General features: G+C 41.6%; 1 protein-coding gene across 1 annotated transcript in view; it reads left to right on the top strand.

The window, feature by feature from the left end:
- Positions 1 to 7211: 7211 nt before the first annotated feature.
- F9 (coagulation factor IX) overlaps positions 7212 to 23344 on the top strand; it is a 37865-nt gene continuing 21732 nt past the window's right edge. Inside the window, exons 1-4 of the mRNA XM_059680285.1 lie at positions 7212 to 7447; positions 14297 to 14460; positions 14641 to 14665; positions 21603 to 21716. Coding sequence (XP_059536268.1) covers positions 7360 to 7447; positions 14297 to 14460; positions 14641 to 14665; positions 21603 to 21716 — 391 coding nt within the window. The 5' untranslated portion in view covers positions 7212 to 7359. The remainder of the gene's footprint in view (positions 7448 to 14296; positions 14461 to 14640; positions 14666 to 21602; positions 21717 to 23344) is intronic.

Raw genomic sequence — 23344 nt, 5'->3', positions numbered from 1 at the left:
CCCCTGAAGGCCTGATCTCACCCCCAACTGCCCTCTTCTTCCGGTCAATTTGGTTCTGATTGGTCAGTTTCTATGCCAGTAAGCATCAAAAGCCCCGCCTCCTAGGCAGCCATTGGATCCTTACATTCACCAAGATTTGGTTCTGATTGGTCAGTTTCAATGCCAGTCAGCATCTCTGGGCCTATCAACGGGGCCTGACCAGAGGCCTGGAGAGAAATGGAGGCACAGCTGTTTGCCAGGCTGGGCGAGAAAGAGAGGCAATTTCTGATCAACGGCTGCCACAGAGGCTACGGATCAGACCCAGCCTCTCTCTCTGCAGGCCTCTCTCTGGGCCTGTTCCACAGTTCCCTAGGCAGTCAGTGCTGGGTCCAGGCACCCACAGAAGCCCCAGTCAGTGCTGGGTTATCACGGCATCCCAGCACTGACTTCCGGTCTGGTTGAGCCTTGGGTCGATATGACCCTGGCTCTTTATTATATAGCTGTTGAAGGGTATTTGGTAAGTAGAGGAAGAAGAAGAAAAAGATTAAAAATATGAACAGCAAAATGGCAATAAATACATACCTATTAACAATTGAATCTAAAAATCAAAATAAATAAGAAATCTAATGAACAATAAACTGGTAAATAAAATTGAATCAGAGGCATGGAAATGGAACGGATTGATGATTCTCAGAGGGGAGGAGGGGGAGAGATTAAACAAAAATTGTATATGCATATATGCATTACCTATGGACACAGACAATACCTGGGGTGGGGCAGGAACTGGGTGGAGGGGGACAATGGGGGGGGGGGAGAAAAGAGGGACATCTGTAATAATCTCAGCAATAAAAATTTAAAAATAATAATAAAATAAAAATAGGAAAAATTAAACTAGGATCAAGGCAAGGATTTTCTTTTGCTCACTACTGTAATTCAACCTAGTACCAGAAGCTCTAGAAACTACAGTAGGCAAAACATATATATAAAGACATACAGTCTAGAAATGAAGAAATAAAACTACACCTATTTGTAGATAGCATGAAATTGTAGAGTTCTTCACAGAAAACTGCAAGCAATCTACAATATGGGGGGAAAAAACTCCTAGAACTAATAGGTGATTTCATCAACATCAGAAGATCCAAAATAAATGCATAAAAATCAATTGCATTCCTATTTACTAATAATGAATATGTAAAAACAGAAATCAAATATAAAACAGTATTTCCAATTACTCCAAAGAAAATAAAATAATTAGATATACACCTGCCGTAATATTTATAAGATCTGTATGCTGAAAATTACAAAATGCTCAACCTATATAATAAAGCGGTAATATGCAAATTAACCCTCATGCCCTCTAAAGATGGCTTCCTATGACCAGGCCGGCAGGGGGGTTGGTGAGGGACGACCAAATGACTGAACAGCAGACTGCATGGGGCAACCAGGCTGGCAGGGGGGTTAGTGGAGGATGACCAAATGACTGAATAAGCAGGCTGCGTGGGGTGACCAGGCTGGTGGGGGTGGGGCAGCTGTGGGTGACCAGGCTGGCAGGGGGGACAGTAAGAGGTGACCATGCCAGTGGGAGGGGCAGTTAAGGGCAACCAGGCCAGTGGGGGGTGCAGTTGGGGGCAACCAGGCTGGCAGAGGGGCAGTTAGGGGAGATTAGGCTGGTGGGGGGGGGCAGTGTGGAGCAACTAGACTGGAGGGGGGGGCAGTTGGGGGCAACCAGGCCAGCAGGGGCAGCAGTAAATGGTAAACAGGCCAGCAGGGGGGCAGTTAAGAGCGACCAGGCCACCAGGGAGGGGGTAGTTGGGAGTGACCAGGCCAGCAGGGGGGGCAGTTAGGGGTAATCAGGCTGGAAGGCAGGTGAGCAATTAGGAGCCAGCAGTCCAGGAATGTGAGAGGGATGTCCAACTGCCAGTTTAGGCCCAATCCCAGGGATCAGGCCTGAACCAGCAGTTGGACATCCCCTGAGGGGTCATGGATTTGAGAGGGTACAGGCTGGGCTGAGGGGACCCTCTCCCCCGGTGCATGAATTTCGTGCACCGGGCCTCTAGTGAAAGAAATTTTAAAAAACCTAAGTAAAGGGAGAGACATACATGTCCATACCATGGCAATGAACTGGAAAACTCACGTAGTGAAGATGTCAATTCCTCCAAATGTATATACAGGTTTAACACAATCTCTATCAAAATCAAGATTTATTTGTAACTACAGATAAAATTATTTAAAAATTTATATGGAAAGTATGGGCCCTGTAATATTTAAAGCAATCTTGCCATGGAATATTAAAGTGGGAAGAATAATTCTGATAAAAATCCTTACTATATAGTTATAGTAATCAAGACAGTGTGGTTTTGACAGAGGGATAAACACATACAGCAATGGAGCCAAATAAACAACCTAGAAATATACCCAACCCAATCTACTCAACTGATTTATGAAGAAATTACACAAGCAATTCAACAGAGGCAGGACAGTATTTTTAAAAATTGTGCTGGCGGAATCAGACATTTATTAGTAACAAAAATGAAGCTCAACCTAAACCTCATACCTTATATAAAAATTAACTCAAAATGGAGCATGGGTATAAATCTAAAACTATAAAATATTTTAATGGGAAATTGCTTCAGGATTTATGTTAGTGGAAGGCTTCTAAATGTAACACTAAAGATATGATCCATTTTTAAAAAATGATAAATTGGACTACTAGTATATAAAAATTCAAAATATTTCCTCTGTGAAAGACCCAGTTAAGAATATGAAAAGACAAGCTGCAGCCTTGGAGACAATATTTGCAAACCATATAACTGACAAAGGACTCATATCTGCTATATATAAAGAACTCTAAAAATCCAACAATAAAAAATCAGTCTAATTTGAAAATAGTCAAAAGACATGAACAGACATTTCACTGAATAGGCTACATAGATGTTTAATAGGTAAATTATAAGGTGTTAAACATCATTAGCCATTAGGGAATTACAAATTAAAACAAATTAATTATTGCTAACCACCTATCAGAATGTCTAAAATAAAAAATAATGACAATACCAAATGCTTTCAATGGACAAGAAACTGGATCTCTTATCCATTGTTGGTGGGAATGTAAAGTGTCACAGCCATTTTGGAAAACAGTTTGGAACTTTATTTAAACACTAAACATTCAACTACCCTATGACCCATAAATTACATTCCCAAGCATTTATCCCAGAAAATTAAAAAATTACATACACATAAAAACCTGTAAATGAATGCTCATAGCACATTACTGAAATAGAAAAAAACTGGAAATGATCAAAATGTCCCTCAAGGCTGGCCGGCATGGCTGAGTAATTGAGCATTGATCTATTGACCAGGAGGTCATGGTACAAGTCCCAGTCAGGGCACATGCCCAGGTTGCAGCTCAATTCCCAGTAGGGGACATCAGGAGGCAGCTGATCAATGATTCTCTGTCATCATTGACATTTCTCTCTGTCTCTCCCTCTCCCTTCTTCTCTGTAATCAATAAAAATATATTATATATTTTAAAAAGTCTCTCAGTAGGTCACTAGTTAAACAGTGGTACATCCACACTATGGAATATTATTCAGCTATAACAAAGGAATTAGCCAATCTTAAAAGGTCACATACTCTATTATTCCATTTTCACATTCTCAACATACAGACTGAAAACTGATTAGTAGTGCCAGGAGTTGGGAATAATTAGAAGGTGAAAGTCATGTGTGATTATAAAATAGTAGCACAAGGAAGATCTTTGCGGTGAAAAAATTGTTTTTTATGTGGATTTTAGTGGTGGTTACATAAATCTACACGTGATGAAATCATTTAGCATTGTACACATATACCAATGCCCACTACCTGGTTTTGATATTATACTACATTTATGTAAGATGTAAACATTGGGAATAACTGGGCGAATGGTATATGGCAGTGGTCAGCAAACTCATTAGTCAACAGAGCCAAATATCAACAGTACAACGACTGAAATTTCTTTTGAGAGCCAAATTTTTTAAACTTAAACTATATATGTAGATACATTGTTATTGTAATTAGGGTACTCCTAAGCTGGCCTTTGCTAAAAACGTCCTCAATCTGATTGAGGCTGAGGTCGACCCCTTCCAACTCTCCCATCTACACTCGTCTTGTATATTTGTTTCAGATAGACGAGTGGGATGGGAGAGTTGGAAGGGGTTGACCTCAGTGAATGTACCTCAAAACAATGTACCTGCCCCACGCTGTGTATCCCGCGGCCGGCCTGCGCCACGTTTCCTGTCACCCGACCGACCAACACCTCCCACTTCTAACGCCACTTCTTCAAAATAGACGCGCCCAGGCCGAAAACCGACTTCTGCGCATGGGCCACGAAGTTTCAATCGCACTATACATGCACGCCCACACGTGGTATTTTGTTGAAGAGCCACACTCAAGGGGCCAAAGAGCTGCATGTGGCTCGCGAGCCGTGGTTTGCCAACCACTGGTATATGGGATCACTCTGTACAGTTTTTGCAATTTCCTCATTGCAAAACAAATTTTTGGAAGTTAAGTTCCCAATATTTTTTTCTAATTTTAATAAAATTATCAAACCACAGATCCAAGAATCTCAATGAACCCTAAGAATACCTTGGCTCATTATAGTTAAATAGCTAAAAGTTAATGTTAAGAAAACTTACTGCCTACTCATCAGAAACAATGCATGCCAAAAGGCAATAGAATGACATCTTGAATGTGCTGAAAGAAAAAAAAAAACATCAATCTACAATTGTAGATGCAGCAAAAGTACTTTTTTAAAAATGAAAGAAAAATGGAGATATTTTTCAAATAAACAAAAGTTGAGAAAATTCATCATAAGAAGACCTAGACCCATGGTCGGCAAACCATAGCTCATGAGCCACAAAATACCATGTGCGGGCACGCACATACAGCACGATTGAAACTTCATGGCCCATGTGCAGAAGTCGGTATTTTGTGGAAAAGCCAGTATTTTGTGGAAGAGCCACACTCAAGGGGCCAAAGAGCCGCATGTGGCTCGCAAGCTGTGGTTTGCCGAGCCGCAGTTTGCCAACCACTGACCTAGACTATCAAAATTATTAAAGAAAAATTTTCAGAGCAATGAAAACTTAGATTGAAACCTGGGTCTACACAAAGAAATGAAGAACATCATAACAACAAATATGTAGATAAATATACAATATTTTTCTTATTTTTCAATTTCTTTGTGAAATTACAGATTATTCAAAGCAGGAGTAATAATAATATAATATAGGATTTACAGCATGTAGAAATAAAATGTATAACAACAACAGCACAAAGAATGGTAGGTAAATGTTGATATGATGTTATGGGTCCTTAACCAATGGACACAGACACCAGGGGGCTGAGGGCATGAGTGGGGGTGGGTAATGGTGCGATAAAGACACACATGTAATACCTTAATCAATAAAGAAAAATTATATAAAAAATGTTATGGGTCTTTTATATTATGTGTGAAGTGGCATAATATATTAACTACTATATAATATTCATTTATATTTATACTAGGGGCCCGGTGCACGAAATTCGTGCACTGGGTGTGTGTGTGGGGGGGGGGAGTGTCCCTCAGCCCAGCCTGCCCCCTCTCACATACTGGGAGCCCTCAGGCGTTGACCCCCATCACCCTCCAATCGCAGGATCGGCCCCTTGCCCAGGCCTGATGCCTCTGGGACCCTCATTTCCCCCCATCACTGGTTCTGCCCCCAGCCCAGACCTGATGCCTCTGGCCCAGGCATCAGGCTGGGGCAGGGGACCCCCAGACCCCTCCGATTGCTGGCTCTGCCCCTTGCCCAGGCCTGATGCCTCGGCCAGAGGCGTAGACTCCCATCACCCTCCGATCGCCTGATCGGCCCCTTGCCCAGGCCTGACGCTTCTGCCAGAGGTGTCAGGCTTGGACAGGGGACCCCCATCTTCCCCCGATCACTGGCTCTGACCCCCGCTCAGGCCTGAGGCCTCTGGCCCAGGCTTCAGGCCTGGGCAAGGGGACCATCATATCCCCCCAATACCCGGCTCCACCCCCCACCCAGGCCTGATGCCTCTGGCCCAGGCATCAGGCCTGGGCAGGGGACCCCCAGCCCCCTGCCCAGGCCGGATGCCTCGGCCAGAGGAGTTGACCCTCATCACCCTCCGATCACCAATCACCGGATCGGCCCCTTGACCAGGCCTGAGGCCTCTGGCAGAGGTGTCAGGCTTGGGCAGGGGACACCCAGCTCCCCGTGGTTGCAGGCTCCACCCCTGCCCAGGCCTAATGCCTCTGGCCTAGGCGTCTGGCCCGGGCAGCAGGGACCTGCAGTGGCAGGGGGGGGGCGCCGTGATCGCACGGGCTCCGCCCCTGCCCCTGCAGGACGCCTCTGGCTGAGGCGTCCGGCCTGGGCAGCGGGGACCCACAGCTGCAGTGGCCCCGTGATCCTGGGCTTTGCTTTAGGCCCAGGCAAGGGACCCCTAGCTCCTGGGACTGCCAGCTTCGACTGTGCAAAGCTCCCATCGCTGGCTCCACCCCTACTTCCTGCTATCACTGGCCAGGGCAGAAAAGGCACCTGCCCCCCAGCTCTTAGCTCCCCCCTGGGTTTCCAATCACTGTCAGTGGCAGGGGGCTTCTTCCTGCTTTCCCTTTCGCCTCCCTGCATTGTGCCTACATATGCAAATTAACCATCATCTTGTTGGCAGTTAACTGCCAATCTTAGTTGGCAGTTAATTTTCATATAGCCCTGATTAGCCAATGAAAAGGGTAGCGTTGTACGCCAATTACCATTTTTCTCTTTTATTAGTGTAGATATATAATATATAGGTATATTTGTATACACATACATTCACACATACATACATGTGTTCTGAGACAGGGTCCATATGATTCAAAATATGAGTACATGGCACAACAAAGTTTATAAACTCCTCATTGTGAGAAGGAACATAAAAGATCTACCACATGACTCAAGATATGTAAGGATTGAGAGTGTTTTAAGGAGAGTGACCAAATGCTTTGTAATTTCCATCTCTTTATCTTTAAACTATATGATAGTAGTGCTCCCTGACAAGGAAAAGATGGATCCCACTGATAAATTTTGCTGTCGCAGCAACTGTAGCCATTATACCTCCCCTTATTTTAATGATGTGTCACTTCCTGCTTCAGCCTCAAATCAGGAACAGGGGCAAAAGTCCATGTCATGACAGTTGAAATTTAATGGTGGCTACTGCCTATTCTCTTCATTTAACCCAAGAAGCCATTGCAAATAACCCAAAAACCCACTGAGGGAGACGGACATTATTTCCCAGAAGTAAATACAGCTCAGCTTGTACTTTGGAACAATTGGTCAACCTTGCTACTTGCACAATCAACTAGCAAAGGTTATGCAGTGCCGGAACATGATCATGGCAGAATCACCAGGCCTCTTCACCGTCTGTCTTTTAGGATATCTACTCAGTGCTGAATGTACAGGTTTGTTTCCTTTTAAAAGATACATTGAATATGCTTGTCTTTCAGATATAGAAATGTCTGGTGTTATCTTCTTCACTAAATAACAATTATAGGATTTGACAGCAATGTTTAAGATTCTAGTAATCAGCATGTGTGTTGGCAAGTACTGGTTCTCTGGTAAATGTATCTCCTTAATTTTTAAAACTAAATAAATTTACAATGCTTTTGTTATATTTTTAATGGACACATTGAATTTATGAGTTCACAATGTAATTCCTTTTAGAAAACAGTAATCTCCTTGGTTAAAAAAAATTAAATGTGGGAAAATACTTCAACAAGGAAAGAGCAAGCTATGGAGGATAAATTAACTGTTGCTTGGTTACTTTTACTCACAACTTTGAAATCAAAATGGGAAACATTAAAACCACAAAGAATGGTTTTATCTGCACAAAAAGTTTGATTCAAGATATATGATGTAGTTCACCCTGGACAGTGTAGCTCAGTGGTCAAAATGTTGGCCAGCGCAAAAAAGGGTCATGGGTATGATTCCTAGTCAAGGGCACATACCTTGGTTGCAGGTTCGATTCCCGGCCCTGGTCGGGAGGCAACCAATCGATGTATCTCTCTCTCATCACTGTTTCTCTCTCCCCACTACCCTCCACTCTCTCTAAAAATCAGTGAAAAATATATACTCGGGTGAGGATTAACAACACAAAACAAAAAAAGGATATATGATGTATTTCAAAATTTTGTAACTATATAATAAGGCATGCCTTTAATTTAAAAAATCTATACAATTATATACTTTCAATTTAAAGTTTTAGTTAAAACAAACAAATTTTTCATTTATAAGTTGTTATTTATCATTAACATTTTTCATGGATCAGGAAGAAATTGTTTTATTTCTTATTTTAAAGATCTCACAGTTAATACATGGAGAAACTCAATACTCGAGCTCTTAGGAGAGCAAAGCCAGTCCAAGAATTGACATGAAGACTAGAAACTGGTTAATGCTATGTGGATCACTTGTGTTTTTCACAGCTTTAGTGACTTTATGCACTGTCCCCAAAGGAAAGCACACAGGAAAGAAATTACCTCATTTAGAAAAACAGTATGTTCTCACAGGAAGCATTCATCACACTTACTTGTCAGCCTACTATAATCAAATCTAGTAGCTGACAGTGCCAGGATCAGGGGTGCCAACCCTAAGCATCCCCAGAAAGCAGACTGGCCCCATGGTTCCCACTCCAGACATGATGTCAGACTGAAATGCAGAAATAATGATACAAGAATGCAAAGGTTAAATCAAACTAGCAAAGTGGGTAGAGTCCTGGAATAAAGAAATTTAGCAGGAAAACTAAATTAAAGCAGGACATAAAGCTAAGTTTTTACAAATACCTCTTTAGTGTGAGATCAGCAGGACAAAGGATCCAAGCCCTTCCTTCAGGTTAAGTGGTGAGATGATGGAGCTTTTAAGAGGGCTACTGACCGCTCAAAGACCTCAGATGTTGGGGAAAAAGGATAAATATGAAGATAAAAGAGGAACTGGGATTTCAGAGCTTTGGAAATAATGACTAAACGAGATAAGCCTAAAAAGAGGTTAGAAATATGATCCTCAAACAACACTGAGGAGAAAGGCAGTGTGATTCTGGAGTCATTGGAGTCAAAGATAATAGGCCCTTGAGGAGAGAACCAGGGGAATTTTCCTAAGATGGACAGTATTGATGCAGCACTCTTTGCTGCTGTTAAATTGTCATTGGCTTCTAAAAAGCAGTTTCGATGAATGATTTACTGAGCTGTTGCAATTTCATAGCTGCTGCTCTTAGGTTTTATTGAATCAATTTGGATTTTGAAATCAAAACTGTTCTGTGAAACCAATTCAGGTTTGTAAAGTGCATGGACCAAAACTGTCTTTCATTCAGAATGAGTGAATGAAAGGAATGAATAAAACACAACTTCAATCTACGTTATACTTTATACAAATATACTTTATAAAACTTTACAATATTGACTGTTATGGTACCAGGTACTGTGGCAAGGTACTCAGGTCTTAGGGCTAAACCAGACTCTCCCCTTTAGCCTAAAGCATCAGGAGGTCAGGAGAGAGATTTCAATATAATGTGCTAAAGTGTGTACCAGGTGCTAAAGGAGCATGGAAAAAGAAATACATTAACTGGGGAAACACCTGACAGACAATATTTTGAGCTGAGTCTTTAAAAGTGAGTAGATTCACTCTTCTTAAATGTCTGACCTAGGGCATTCTATGCAGACAGGATCATTCATGTGCAAAGAGCCAGATCCACAAAGAATATGAGGATATTCAATAACTTAGTATGTTTTGAATATTGAATATGACAAGTGAGGCAGGATAATTGGGCAGAGTCAGGCCATCAGATAATTAAAGTCCTAAACTAAGGAGTTTGGACAATAGAAAGCAATGTGTAGTCATCAGAAGTACAAATACCACTAATGGGTTATTTTGAATGCTCAGGCTGACAACATTCTAATCAACTGTTTAGGGAAGGGGTTATAAGACTAGAGGAGACCAATCTTGAAATTACTGCAATCATTCAGGGAAAGCAGGAGAGCCTGAACCTGGACATTAGCAGTATAGACAAAGGAGGGAAAGGAATTCAAGTAACATTAAGGAAGTAAAAAAGATATGACTTAAACATCTGGGTATGGGAGAACAGGTTTAGAAAAAGTGTATAGAGTATGTCTTGGGCGTTTTATGTGATTACTGGACACAACCTAGTGCCTAACAGCATGGACTGTGCATGTGACTGCCAAAGTAGAAATCTTGGCTGTGACACTTTAGTGTGCAACCTGGGGCAAACTACTTAACCTCTGTGAATTTCTGTTTTTCTCAGTCACAAAAAAATGAGAAGACAGTACCTCTTAATGGGACTGCTATGAGGATGGAATGAAATAATGGATGCGAAGCACTGAGCCCAGTGCCCAACATATCAGAAGCATTAATAAACATCAGCTCTCTTTCATCACATTGCAATGTACAGTTAGCAAGCTGGAAATAAGATCTGGAATTCAGAAGATGTATTTGACTAGAGATGAATACTTGGAATGCACTGTTGAATAATAGTAGTTACAACCATGTGTATGAAGATCCAGAGAGCGAGCATGGATATTATGGCACTAGTACAGGGTCTGGTTGTAGTGACTGTTCAGAAAATTGTATTGAAAGAGTCAGGGCTGGATTAGGGTAGGGCATGAGTGTACTTGCACACACTGAAAGACAGTGCCTCCTTCAATTTTGTGCACTAAATATCATGTTTACATCACCCCAGTTCTGACCTTAACTAGGATGGATGGAGTGAAAAGGGAAAAGGCTGAAACTGGAGCCTGGGAGAACTCTGAATATTTAAGGGGCAGGCAGAAGAAGGGGAATTAACTGATTCAAGTGGTAAATGAATAACAAGAGTTAAAGTAAAGAAGAGAACCAGAATAGTGGTTTCATGGAAAGAGTGTCCTGAAAAGGGAGAGATTAATGATTAGAAATGTTTCAGAGGAGTCAGGAAATACATAAACTCAAAGTTATACTCTACAAAGTCATGGCTGATACTGACAAGTCATTTCATTATATGGATGACAGTAAAGAAGTGAAAGAGCTACAGAAAAGAGCACTAAAGAGCCAAAAGTAATTGAGAAAATTTTGAGATTATAAGTTTCACAGGTTGACTTATTTAAGACCACCTGTATGAGCAAAAACTAACCTGAACAGCCAATTCACTGAGTCCCATAAATTTGAGATCCAGTTTTATTTTCTAGGAAGGAAGAGAGCAAGTGAGTTAGTAGGGAAGAAGAGTGATAACTGACATATACCAGCCTATACATATTATTTCACTGATCCTGTCAACAACACTGTGAGGTACAGTCTATATAATAAAAGCTTAATATGCAAATTGTTTGACCGGGAGTTCGACCACTCTCTATGACATCCGCTGACCACTAGGGGGCGCACGGAACATGGTGGGTGTCAGTGACATAGTGCTGGCAACGGGCAGCAGTGGAGGTGCTGCCGGCCCTGATGGGACCCGGTGAGAGCGGGACCATGGCAGGATGGTGGAGCAGATGAGTGTGCAGCGCCAGGCCAAGGCGGATGCAAGCGAGGGCCCGATCACCCCGCTGATTGCCCCACAGAGAGCAACCAGTGGTGGCAGCAGGGGGCAGGGCCGCTGCCCAGCTCCCAGGCACTGAGGGAGCTGGCCTTGACCACTCATCCCACAGACAGGATGGTGGAGCAGGTGAGGGTGTGGCGCCAGGCCACGGCAGGGTGCCAGGCGGGGCTGCAGGGCTGTGAGGCTGGGGGCACGAGCTGGGGCCCAATCCCCACAGGCCACGCTGAGGGACCCCACCCATGCATGAATTTGTGTACATGGCCTCTAGTATTCTTATAATATTACTGGCATACCCATACTAAGTTAAGCTTCAAAGATTATGTGACTTGCCAAAACTGGTTTGGCTCAGTGGATAGAGCGTCGGCCTACGGACTGAAAGGTCCCAGGTTCGATTCTGGTCAAGGGCATGTACCTTGGTTGCGGGCACATCCCCAGTGGGGAGTGTGCAGGAGGCAGCTGATCGATGTTTCTCTCTCATCGATGTTTCTAACTCTCTATCTCTCTCCTTTCCTCTCTGTAAAAACTCAATAAAATATATATTTAAAAAAAGATTATGTGACTTGCCTAAGATCTCACAGCCAGCAGGTTGTAAATTCAAATTCAGGTATATCTAATCTGACTCCAAAATTCTGTTTTCCACTAGATCACACTATAAATAGATTCAGACATAGATGCTATTATAGATGTGCCAAGGACCAAATCCATGAATTGGCTAGCTGGGGAGGAGAGCGTGGTGGAGGCTGGGAGGCATCAATATGCGATGGCATCTACCTGCAGCTTGGAAATTGTCTCACAAGGTGCTCAGCTGCCTCAGAAGGGAAGGAAGGCAGCAGATGGCTGCACTAATCTACTGGTTTGGATTGGAGGGTATTGCAGCACTGAAAAAGGGTGAAGGGAACTGAGAAAACTGGCATGTGAAGAGAAGTCTAAGCTAAATTTAGGGAAAAAATGAAGCCCAAGAGTATTTGCTAAATAATAGAAAAGTAAGGTTGTCAAGGGACTAGAAGGGGCCACAAAGTGAACAGATGCAATGAAAAGAGAAGAATATAGTTTAGTTTGTTTCTTTTCTTATCCTTTTTTTTTGAGTTAATGAGAAAGCAGTTCCAAAATGCCTTGGAAAGTTTATTTTTATAAGCACCTGGTTCTGTTCAGATGGTATCAGATAGTCTCTTGAAGAAAGAAATGACTCTAGGCAACTTCTTGAGTATCTATATCTATAACCATGTCTATATCTAATATATATATATATATATATATATATATATATATATATATATATATATAGAGAGAGAGAGAGAGAGAGAGAGAGAGAGAGAGAGAAATTGAGGTTTGAGAGGAGGGAGGGAGGAGGAGAATTAGGTTAGAGATCTCAATCCTCTAGAGCTCAAGAATGTTCCTACAGGCTAGGCAGTCATAGCTAAAATAAACCACATACTGCATCCCGGCAAAAGACATATCACTGGAATTCTTACTACAACACATGTCAACTGAAGGTGTTGTGGGTCTATAGATTAAAAAATAATAATAATGCAGTTGTTTTTCTTTTAAAGTTAGTGAGAAAACCTGGGGTTGCATTTGGAGCAGGACCACTTATAGGTTTCTGTAGCTAAGATCTGGAAACAGCCTAAGTGCCCATCAGCAGATGAATGGATTAGAAAACTGTGGTACATCTACACAATGAAATACTATGCTGCTGTAAAAAGAAGGAATTCTTACCATTTGCAACAGCATGGATGGAACTGGAGAGAATTATGCTAAGTGAAATAAGCCAGTCAATGAAAGAAAAATACCACATGATCTCACTCATTTATGGATAATAAGGACCATTATAAACTGATGAACAAAAATAGATACAGAGGCAGAGCAGCCTCGAACAGACTGTCAAACTACAGCCAGAAGGCTGGGGGGGTTGGGGGTGTGAGGAGGGGGGTAAGAGATCAACCGAAGGACTTGCACACATGCATATAAGCATAACCAATGGATATAAGACACTGGGATGTAGGGCAGGCTGGAGGATTGTCAAGCAGGGGTTGGGGGGAAGGAGACATATGTAATACTCTTTGTAATACTTTAAGCCAGTGGTTCCCAAACTTCTTTGGCCTACCGCCCCCTTTCCAGAAAAAATATTACTCAGTGCCCCCTGGAAATTATTTTTTTTTAAATTTTAATAGCAATTAAACAGAAAGATATATGCCCCCAAATGCACCTGTGGCCATCACCGCCCCCCTGGATCGCTGCAGCGCCCACCAGGGGGCGGTAGCGCCCACTTTGGGAATCACTGCTTTAAGCAATAAAAAAAAAGGTTTCTGTTCTTCAAAGAGATATTTGTTGCAAAATCATTTGGGCAACTGCATTCTGAAAACACAGCCCAGTAAGGGTGATGGATCACCTTGCAAACATCTGCAATTGGCTATTTTCAAATAATCACAAAGTGTAAAGTTAACTGCTTATTTAAGAACTTTCTTTTTCATCCAAAGGAAGTTCAACTATGATTGAAAATCTTACCTTTTATTACAGGAGCTCTCTTGACTAAAAGTCAAATTGAATTTTAATTCCTAAATCTCCATGTGTATACAGTATCATGAGAAAATCATAGATTTTGTCTCCATGTCCCAAAGATAAATTGGCTTTGGGATTACTTGTATTAAAAACAAAATCTTCCCTAAGAAATGTATTTGATTTTCATGATGTTTTATTTTTCCTAAAGCTAAAGAATAGTTCTTCTAAATTTCAGTTTTTCTTGATCGTGAAAATGCCACCAAAATTCTGAATCGGCCAAAGAGATATAATTCAGGTAAATTGGAAGAGTTTGTTCAAGGGAACCTTGAGAGAGAATGTATAGAAGAAAAGTGCAGTTTTGAAGAAGCACGAGAAGTTTTTGAAAACACTGAAAAAACTGTGAGTATTTCCACATAACATTCTTCAGATGCAAAGAATAGTAAACATTAAAAAAGAGAAACTTCTCTTTGTGATTTTAAAATACCTACACATATATATGTATTAAAAATGCTATAAAAGAGAAGGAATCAAATCCAAGACATTTTAAATGACACCATTAACTTCTCTTTTTCTTTATAGACTGAATTTTGGAAGCAATATGTTGGTAAGCAATTCATTTTATCCTCTAACTTGTATATGAAACATTAGAGAAATATGTATTTTTTTCTTTGTGTAAATACATAATACATTAAAATCTGTCAAAAGGGCTCAGATAAGTAAGTGCCATTCTTTTATCCAAGATTGAATACCACAGGTATGCCAGCATGAGAAATGTCAATTGACAGATAAGCTTACTCCTCCATAGGGCTTCAAAGAGAACATCTGTCCACCCCAGGAAGCTAGAAGAAAGAAAACAGATGAATGCATTTGGGGACTAAATGAGAGTCTGCAATCCCCAGTAAAGAATCAGATTATGTTGATTGATTTAAATGTTTATTGCTTAAACGTCCTCCTCCTTATGATACCCTATACTGCCCTCCACAATTCCCTGCCTCTCCCTTCTCATTGCTCCCCCCACCCCATCTCATCTCCTATTGCTTTCACCTCACACACTGGACTCCAGCCATCCTGGACTCCCTGGTGCTTCTTGCACACTCTAGGAATGCTCCCATTTTAGAGTCTTTGATCTAGCTGTTCCTTTAATATGGAATGCTCTTTTGCTAGATTTCTCTAGGCTCACTACCTCACCTCTTCTGGGTCTTTGCCCAAATATCACCATCTCAATGAAGCCTGCCTTGATCATCTATTAATACTTAAACCTGCCTCTCCCAAAACCCCTTCACTCTAGATACCATATCCTGCTCTATTGTTTTTTTGTAGCACTTTTCACCATCTGAGGTACCACATAATGTTCTTACTTATACTATTTATTATTTATTTTTCCCACTTCACTTGATGGTAACCTTCATGTTGGTAGGGGTATTCAATTGTTTTGTTTATTGATGCATTCCTAGTACCTCAAACAATATCTGGTAAAGAAGCACTGAGTAAATATTTGTTAAATAAATTTACCACAGTGAGAAAAAGTCAAAACTTTAATGACAACTAAGGTTTTTTATCTTTACTATTGAGATTATTTCCGATGTCTTTTTTCCCATTGCCCCCCTCCACCCGGTTCCCACCACCCTACTGTCTGAGGTCCATAGGTAATGCATATATGTGTATAAGTTCTTTGGTTACTCTCTCCCTGCCCCACCTCCACTCACCTTCCCTCTGAGATCCCTTGTTCTGTTCCAACTAAGTTTTAAATTTAATTTAAAATCCAGCAGCAGGATTTTGTGACAGTGTAAATTTTACAGGTTGACTTACTTGAGTGGCAAATTCACTGAATTCCATCAATTTGAGATCCAGTTATAATTTCCAGTTTCTATTCTGGAGGCATTGCTGGACTTGTTTATATTCTCATAACTCATAATTCTTCCACTTTTGTTTTTAAGTCATGGAGGAAGAAGAGGTTTCCTCCATTACATTTGCTTTATCTGCCTTTCCTTGTCCTTGGTAATGAACACTGCCATGCCAATTCTCTACTGAGTTATTCCCCTACAGTTAGTCCAAACAAGTCTTCTCATTCTCTATTTCTACTATATTTAAATTTTTGAAGCTTGTGATATATTTTTAAAGTACACCAATTCCTATACACCCCCCAAATATTCTTGGCTGTATTTAAACTCCCATGATCCCTTCATTGCTCACCCTCTGACCTGAGATACCACCCCCCCTAGCAGGAGTAGGTCAGTACCTAAGACCCATATATTGCAGTTGGGTTTCTGCCTTCTAAGTTATAGGCAGTGGTTACTGTATTCAGGTAAAGATACTGGGAAACATTAAGGACATGATTCTGTCACTACTGCTTTGTCTACAGAAAAATAAAACACAAACAAGAACCAAAAAGAAAAATACAATAACTCCATGCCTCTTTTCACTTGCAACTGAGATTCCTAATTCCCACAAAATAGCCTATGCTAATTATCACTGTGTGGGCTGCCACATACATCAGGGACACAGGCCCCTCACTCCTGCCCTATTTTGTACCATCAACTCACAACATAAAGCATTCAATCACATTAACTAGCATCTGTCAAGTACGTTACAGTTTACAGAGTGTCTGACACACTTAATCCTCATACCAACCCTGTGAACAAAATATTATTAACCTCATTTCACAGAGGAGGAAACTGAGGTATAGGGAGAATAAAAGACTTGTCAAAGGTCACCTAGCTTGGGAGTCATGAAGGCAACCCCTTTCCTTCAATATTATCCCTCTGAGCTTTCAAATGTAAATGCAGTTATCCATTAAACACTAATCTAGTAGCCTTAAACAGGAACCACTCACTTGGCAAGGTCTGATCCCTTTTCTTTGATCCCTACTGTCGGTGGCTTTGCCTCAGCCTAAAGTGCACACAGACAAGCACCCAAAGGAGGACTAAATGCTGGATAAAATGACACTCATTTTAAAGATATGTCTCAGCAAATTAGTTGTTTTGTAGCTGGCTGCAAGCCCAGACCCTTTCAGTGAAACATCCTAAATAATTCAGGTCCATTGGTCTATAATAGAAAGTAGAAATGTAGCTCATTTTTTAGAACAGTTCTGAGCATCAATAATAATAATTCAGAGATAAAATATTTTGTTTTTATAGAACTGGAACAAATGTAACCATTTGTGCAAAAGCACATTGGTTCAAGGTGCAGAAAGGACAAACAGACTTTCCAGAGAGGAACTATTTCTAAGAAGGGATATTAGTTCTTAGTCAATGGGACCTACTAGTAGATACATGCTACTGACAGAGAATATGACAGACCTACTACTGCTCTCCCTAGATCAGATAAGGATCTACATGCTAAATGATAAGAAGGTTTGCTCTAAAGTATGACTGATAATTAGAAATTATTTGATCCTTTTCTCCCATTCTTTCATTCTTATGTCAACTTCATCTTCTACTGTTTTGTTTCTCTTATATTATCTGGTTGATGTAGCTCCCATTTTTTTCTTCATGGTTATTTATATTAGCTCAAAGTGCATACAGATCTACCTTCTAGTCCTATTCATCCCTTTCTCCTGAAACTTCTTTAGAAGTATGGAAGGAGGCAGAGCTCTAAAAAACCTGACTTAAAGGTTCCCTTCTCATCCTGACCCTTCCTTCCCCTCTTGCCTATTTCTTTCCCCTGTTTTCTTCCCACCAGTGTCTTCAAAGGCTTTCAAGAACTCTATAAATGTAGAAACTTTAGGAAAGGTAGAAAAGAAACATACTCGATCTATACATAAAAGGGACATTTTTAGAAACTTTTCTCTTTAATTCTGTTTATTGAAAGTTGTTTCTCACTTTGCCTAGACCATTTGGGACCTAACTCAGAAAGAATATCTTTAAGCAGTAACAGATGCTTCTAGCATCTTTTCTATTGTTTCAAACTATAACTACATATTATACTTAAAAGTTAAATGATAACACAAGGAAGAATACAGGCTTCCCAGGCCTGGTCAGGGTGTGTGCAGGAGGCAACCAATGGATGTCTCGCTCTCACATCAATGTTTCTCTCTGTCTCTCCCTCTCCTTTCCACACTCTAAAAATCAGTGGAAAAATACCCTTGGGTGAGGAGATATTATCCTATAGAATAAAAGAGAAACAAGTAAATTGACCATCCCTCTGCTATGCTCACCAGCCAATCCTATATAATAAAAGAGAAACAAGTAAATTGACCATCCTTCTGCTATGCTCACCAGCCAATCAGGAATGAGTATGCAAATTAACCCAACAAAGATGGTGGATTAATTTGCATACACAGGTGCCGGGCAGAGAACAGAGCAGGAGAATGGGCAGAGAGTGGAGCGGCTTGGGGAACTTGGCTCCCCAAGTCGCCAGACAGAGAGTACAGAGGGAGAGCTGGTGGCTTGGAGGACTTGGCAGAGTGGGAGGCCATGGGACAGAGACAGAGCAAGAAGGGAAAACCAAGAGCATGGGGAGTACCAGGAATGCTGGGAATCATAGTTCTGGTAGCAGACGGATCTCCTACCAGCGGTTCTCAACCTGTGGGTCACAACCCCTTTGGCGGTCAAATGACCCTTTCACAGGGGTCACCTAAGACCATCCTGCATATCAAATATTTACATTATGATTCATAACAATAGCAACATTACAGTTATGAAGTAGCAACGAAAATAATTTTATGGTTGGGTCACAACACGAGGACTGTATTTAAAGGGCCAGAAGGTTGAGAACCACTGTCTAGACCAGTGATGGCGAACCTATGATACATGTGTCATAGATGACATGCAAACTCATTTTTTTGGTTGATTTTTCTTTGTTAAATGGCATTTAAATATATAAAATAAATATATAAAATATAAATCTTTGTTTTACTATGGTTGCAAATATCAAAAAATTTCTATATGTGACATGGCACCAGAGTTAAGTTAGGGTTTTTCAAAATGCTAACATGCCGAGCTCAAAAGGTTCGCCATCACTGGTCTAGACACTAGAGCAAAGTGAGCCTGGAGCAAGTTACTGTTTCAGTGGGGGATGGAGGGAAAGCAAAGATGAGAGACGTAAGTAAAATCAGAGTGTCTAGGAAAAATTAAAGGGAAGATATCCTAAAACTTCCAGGAAATCTCCACCAATGAAGCAAAGGAAAAAAATGCCTCTATTATTCGGTGAGCAACAAACCAAACTGAGTTGAGGTCTCAGACAATTCGCTCATATGATTGCAAAGACAGCCAGAAATGGAGAAATAGATGTGTCATACAAAGCCTGCTTTATTATAGGTCTTGCAGTGTGAGCTGAGTCAGATAACATATGGTACATCTACTCGAGGAACTGGTGGCCTAGCCATGGAGCAAATGCATCTTTTTCCTTGTGATATCTATATATCATCTATCTATCTATCTATCTATCTATCTATCTATCTATCTATCTATAATCTATATATAAACCCTAATATGCAAATAGACCGAACAGCAGAACAACTGAACAACCAGTTGTTATGATGTGCACTGACCACCAGGGGGTGCGCGTGGAACATGGTGTGCATCCACTGCGGCGGGATGGTGGAGCAGGTGAGCAAGGGCGACAGACCAAAGCGGGGTACCAGTTGCTGTCATCGGGGTGAGCCTCTGGTGGTTACTGAAAATTCTTTGCTCCCGGAATGGAGAGGGCTCCCCTGAGGGCTCCCAGATTGGAGAGGGTACAGGTTGGGCTGAGGGACCCCCACATCCCTCAGTGCATGAATATATTAGGGGCCCAGTGCATGAATTCATGCACTTTGAAAGGAACTGTGGGCCATGAGGCTGCAGTGGTCACAGAGGCAGGTCTCGGCTTGTCCTCTATGCCCCTGCCTGACCCCTCCTGCCATGGCCCCCAGTCCCCTGTCTGTCGGACCTCTGCTCCCGCTGCTGCCACTCCCACATGCTGACAGCACTGGCCCTGCTCACACCCGCTAATGAGGCGGAGTGATTGGGGCTGGTACCAGCAGCAGGTGTAAGCAGGGCCAGCATTGGCAGTGGGTACATGCAGCAGCTGCTGCCCTGATCACCCCTCAGGAGCAGGGGGAGGTGGAGAAGCCCACAAGGGTGACTGGGGCCAGCAGCCACTGCTTGCACCCACTGACGGCACCAAGAGATTGGGACCAGTGCCAGGTGCTGGCTGCAAGTGTGAGTGGTGGATGTGATCAGGGTCAGTACTGGCAGCAGGTTCAAGTGCCAGGTGGGACCACAGCACGGGAGCAAAGAATTTTCAGTAACCACCAGAGGCTCACCCCGATGACAACAACTGGCACCCTGCCTTGGTCTGGCACCCCCGCTCACCTGCTCCACCATCCTGCCGCAATGGATGCACACCATGTTCCGCGCGTGGCCCCTAGTGGTCAGTGCACGTCATAACAACTGGTTGTTCAGTTGTTCTGCCGTTCGGTCTATTTGCATATTAGGGTTTATATAGAGATATATAGATAGATGATAGATGATAGATAGATAGATAGATAGATAGATAGATAGATAGATAGATAGATATCACAAGGAAAAAGATGCATTTGCTCCATGGCTAGGCCACCAGTTCCTGGAGTAGATGTACCATATGTTATCTGACTCAGCTCACACTGCAAGACCTGTAATAAAGCAGGCTTTGTATGACACATCTATCTATATAAAAGCCTAAGTGACCATCGCAACCGAATGGACAACCAAAAAGGCTGCATGGGGTGACCAGGCCAGCAGGGGGCTGAGGGGCAACCAAACTACTGAGCAGCAGGATGTGTGGGGTGAGCAGGCTGGCAGGGGGGTTAGTGAGGAGTGACAAAATAACTGAACAGCAGGCTGCATTGGGCAACCAGGCCAGCAGGGTTGGCAGTTGGGGGCGATCAGGCCAGAAGACAGAGGCAGTTAGGGGCGACCAGGCCGGCAGGGGGGGCAGTGAGGGGTTGTGAGGCTGGCAGGGGGGGGGGCAGTTAGTAGTGATCAGGCAGGCAGGCAGGCGAGCGGTTAGGAGCCAGCAGTCCAGGATTGTGAGAGGGATGTCCGACAGCAGGTTTAGCCCCAATCCCAGGGATCGAGCCTAAACCGGCAGTCATACATCCCCCAAGGGGTCCCAGATTGGAGAGGGTGCAGGCTGGGCTGAGGGGAAACCCCCCCCCCCAATGCATGAATTTCGTGCACCAGGACTCTAGTAGATAATAATTGTTGAAGTGATGTGATTTAATTTGGAATTAACTCTACCACCATTCTATAAGAAAGGACTAAAAATTCTTCTCACCATATGCTGAAAAAGTACATTTTTATACTTAAACATTCTTCTCCCTTTCCTTTTCCAATTACATGAACTATGCACATGCCTTCTTCAAGGTAATTTCTTAGGACAGTGTTAGCCTAAGAACCTATGTCTAGGTTGTTTTAGAAATGCAGGAAGCCAGGGATACCCTGTAAGCAGCTGGCTTCCAGGTCAACAGTTCTTCTCTGACCCTAAAATCAGGCTCCCCTCACCATGAGTTTGTGCAGGGAGGACCAGGCATTCTAAACAATTTATCTGCTAATTCAATGTCTTAACCTATCTCAAAGATGGAGATCAATGTGAGTCTAATCCATGTTTAAATGGCGGCCTATGCAAGGATGACATTAATTCCTACGAATGTTGGTGTCAAATTGGATTTGAAGGAAAAAACTGTGAACTAGGTAAGTAACTAGTTTTGGATTACTCATGGTTCAAAATTCACTTTGAAACTGGAAAATTCAATATTTATGTAGCATAATTTTCCCTTAAAAACATATACATTTTTATTGTGGTAAAGAATACAACATAAGATCTACACTTTTAGCCCTGACCGGTTTGGCTCAGTGGATAGAGCGTCGGCCTGCGGACTGAAGGGTCCCTGGTTCGATTCCAGTCAAGGGCATGTACCTTGGTTGTGGGCACATCCCCAGTGGGAGGTGTGCAGGAGGCAGCTGATCAATGTTTCTCTCTCATCGATGTTTCTAACTCTCTATTCCTCTCCCTTTCTCTCTGTAAAAAATCAATAAAATATATATATTTTAAAAAAATCTACACTTTTAACAAATTCTGAAGTGTATAACACAGTATTATTAACTACAGGCAAGATGTTGTACAGATGTTAAAAACTTATTCTTCTTGTATAACAGAAACTATACCCACTGAAGAGCAACTCCCCATTTTTTCCTTCCCCATTCTTGGCTTCCATGTTTTTGACTTTTTAAACCATCTTATATAATCATGCAGTATTTGTCCTGTGACTTACTTATTTCATTTAGCACAATGTCCTCCAGTTTTATCCATGTTGTTGCATATGAAAGTATTTCCTTTTTTTAAAGGCTGAATAATATTCCATTGTATAAAACATACTTTTAAGGCTTATAAACATTCATTTTATCTATAGTCATAGTTTCCAGGATGAGGTCAAGAAACTACATTAAGAGTAATAATATTTGGTGGGTAATAATTAATGATGTTCCACTCACTTATTAATCCTCAATACAACCATATGCAGTCAGTATCATTACTAGTATCACCATTCCATGACGATCAGAACACTCTAGCTTAAAATCACAGAGGCAAGTAAATGGTCAAGCCATGAACTTCAGTTTGTCTGACCTAAACCCATGCTTCCAACTAATGTCCACAAAGTGCAAAGAAAACTAAACCCATCAACTGAACTCATGACTGAATTGTTATCAACATAGGCAGTTTAAGTCAAACAACTACAGATTTGAGGTATGGCAAAGTCAGTTCTCTCATATAATAGCCACTTTTTCACACATACCAACTACTATATATATTAAAAATCTAAGCTCATACATTGATAACACTGAAAGAGTTACATAATAAATTTAGGTTCAGTATTTATCTTTTCCTCTCATAGCCTAGAATATTTTTTCTGAGATTTTGGAAATTACAGTTATAAATCCCTGAAGTCCTTTAACTACTTGTTTATTTCCTCTGGATGCAAGGTATTGTGATTGTGTAAAGCACACAGTGCTAATGACAGATTTTCTTTCTACTCTGAAACTCCAGAAGAATAGAGATGTGATCCTAGGGAGAGAATTTAACATCACGGGTTATCTAACTAAAGAGTAGAAAATTAGCAGGATTCTATTAAGGTGTTATAGCAATCCACCTGACAGATAGATGAGAAAGGCATACAACAAAATGAAACGCAAGTTGCTGCCTGTGTCCTACTGAGAAAGGGGAAAAAGTCACCTATAATGTTCAGAAATCCTTCCAGTATTAAAGAGAAATCCATTGATCATCTTCCTTTGAAGTAAAAAAGATAAAAAGGAATAGAAGA

The sequence above is a fragment of the Myotis daubentonii genome, chromosome X (assembly GCF_963259705.1).
Source record: "Myotis daubentonii chromosome X, mMyoDau2.1, whole genome shotgun sequence".
NCBI classification, from domain to species: domain Eukaryota; kingdom Metazoa; phylum Chordata; class Mammalia; order Chiroptera; family Vespertilionidae; genus Myotis; species Myotis daubentonii.
This window is presented reverse-complemented; position numbering and strand designations above follow the sequence as displayed.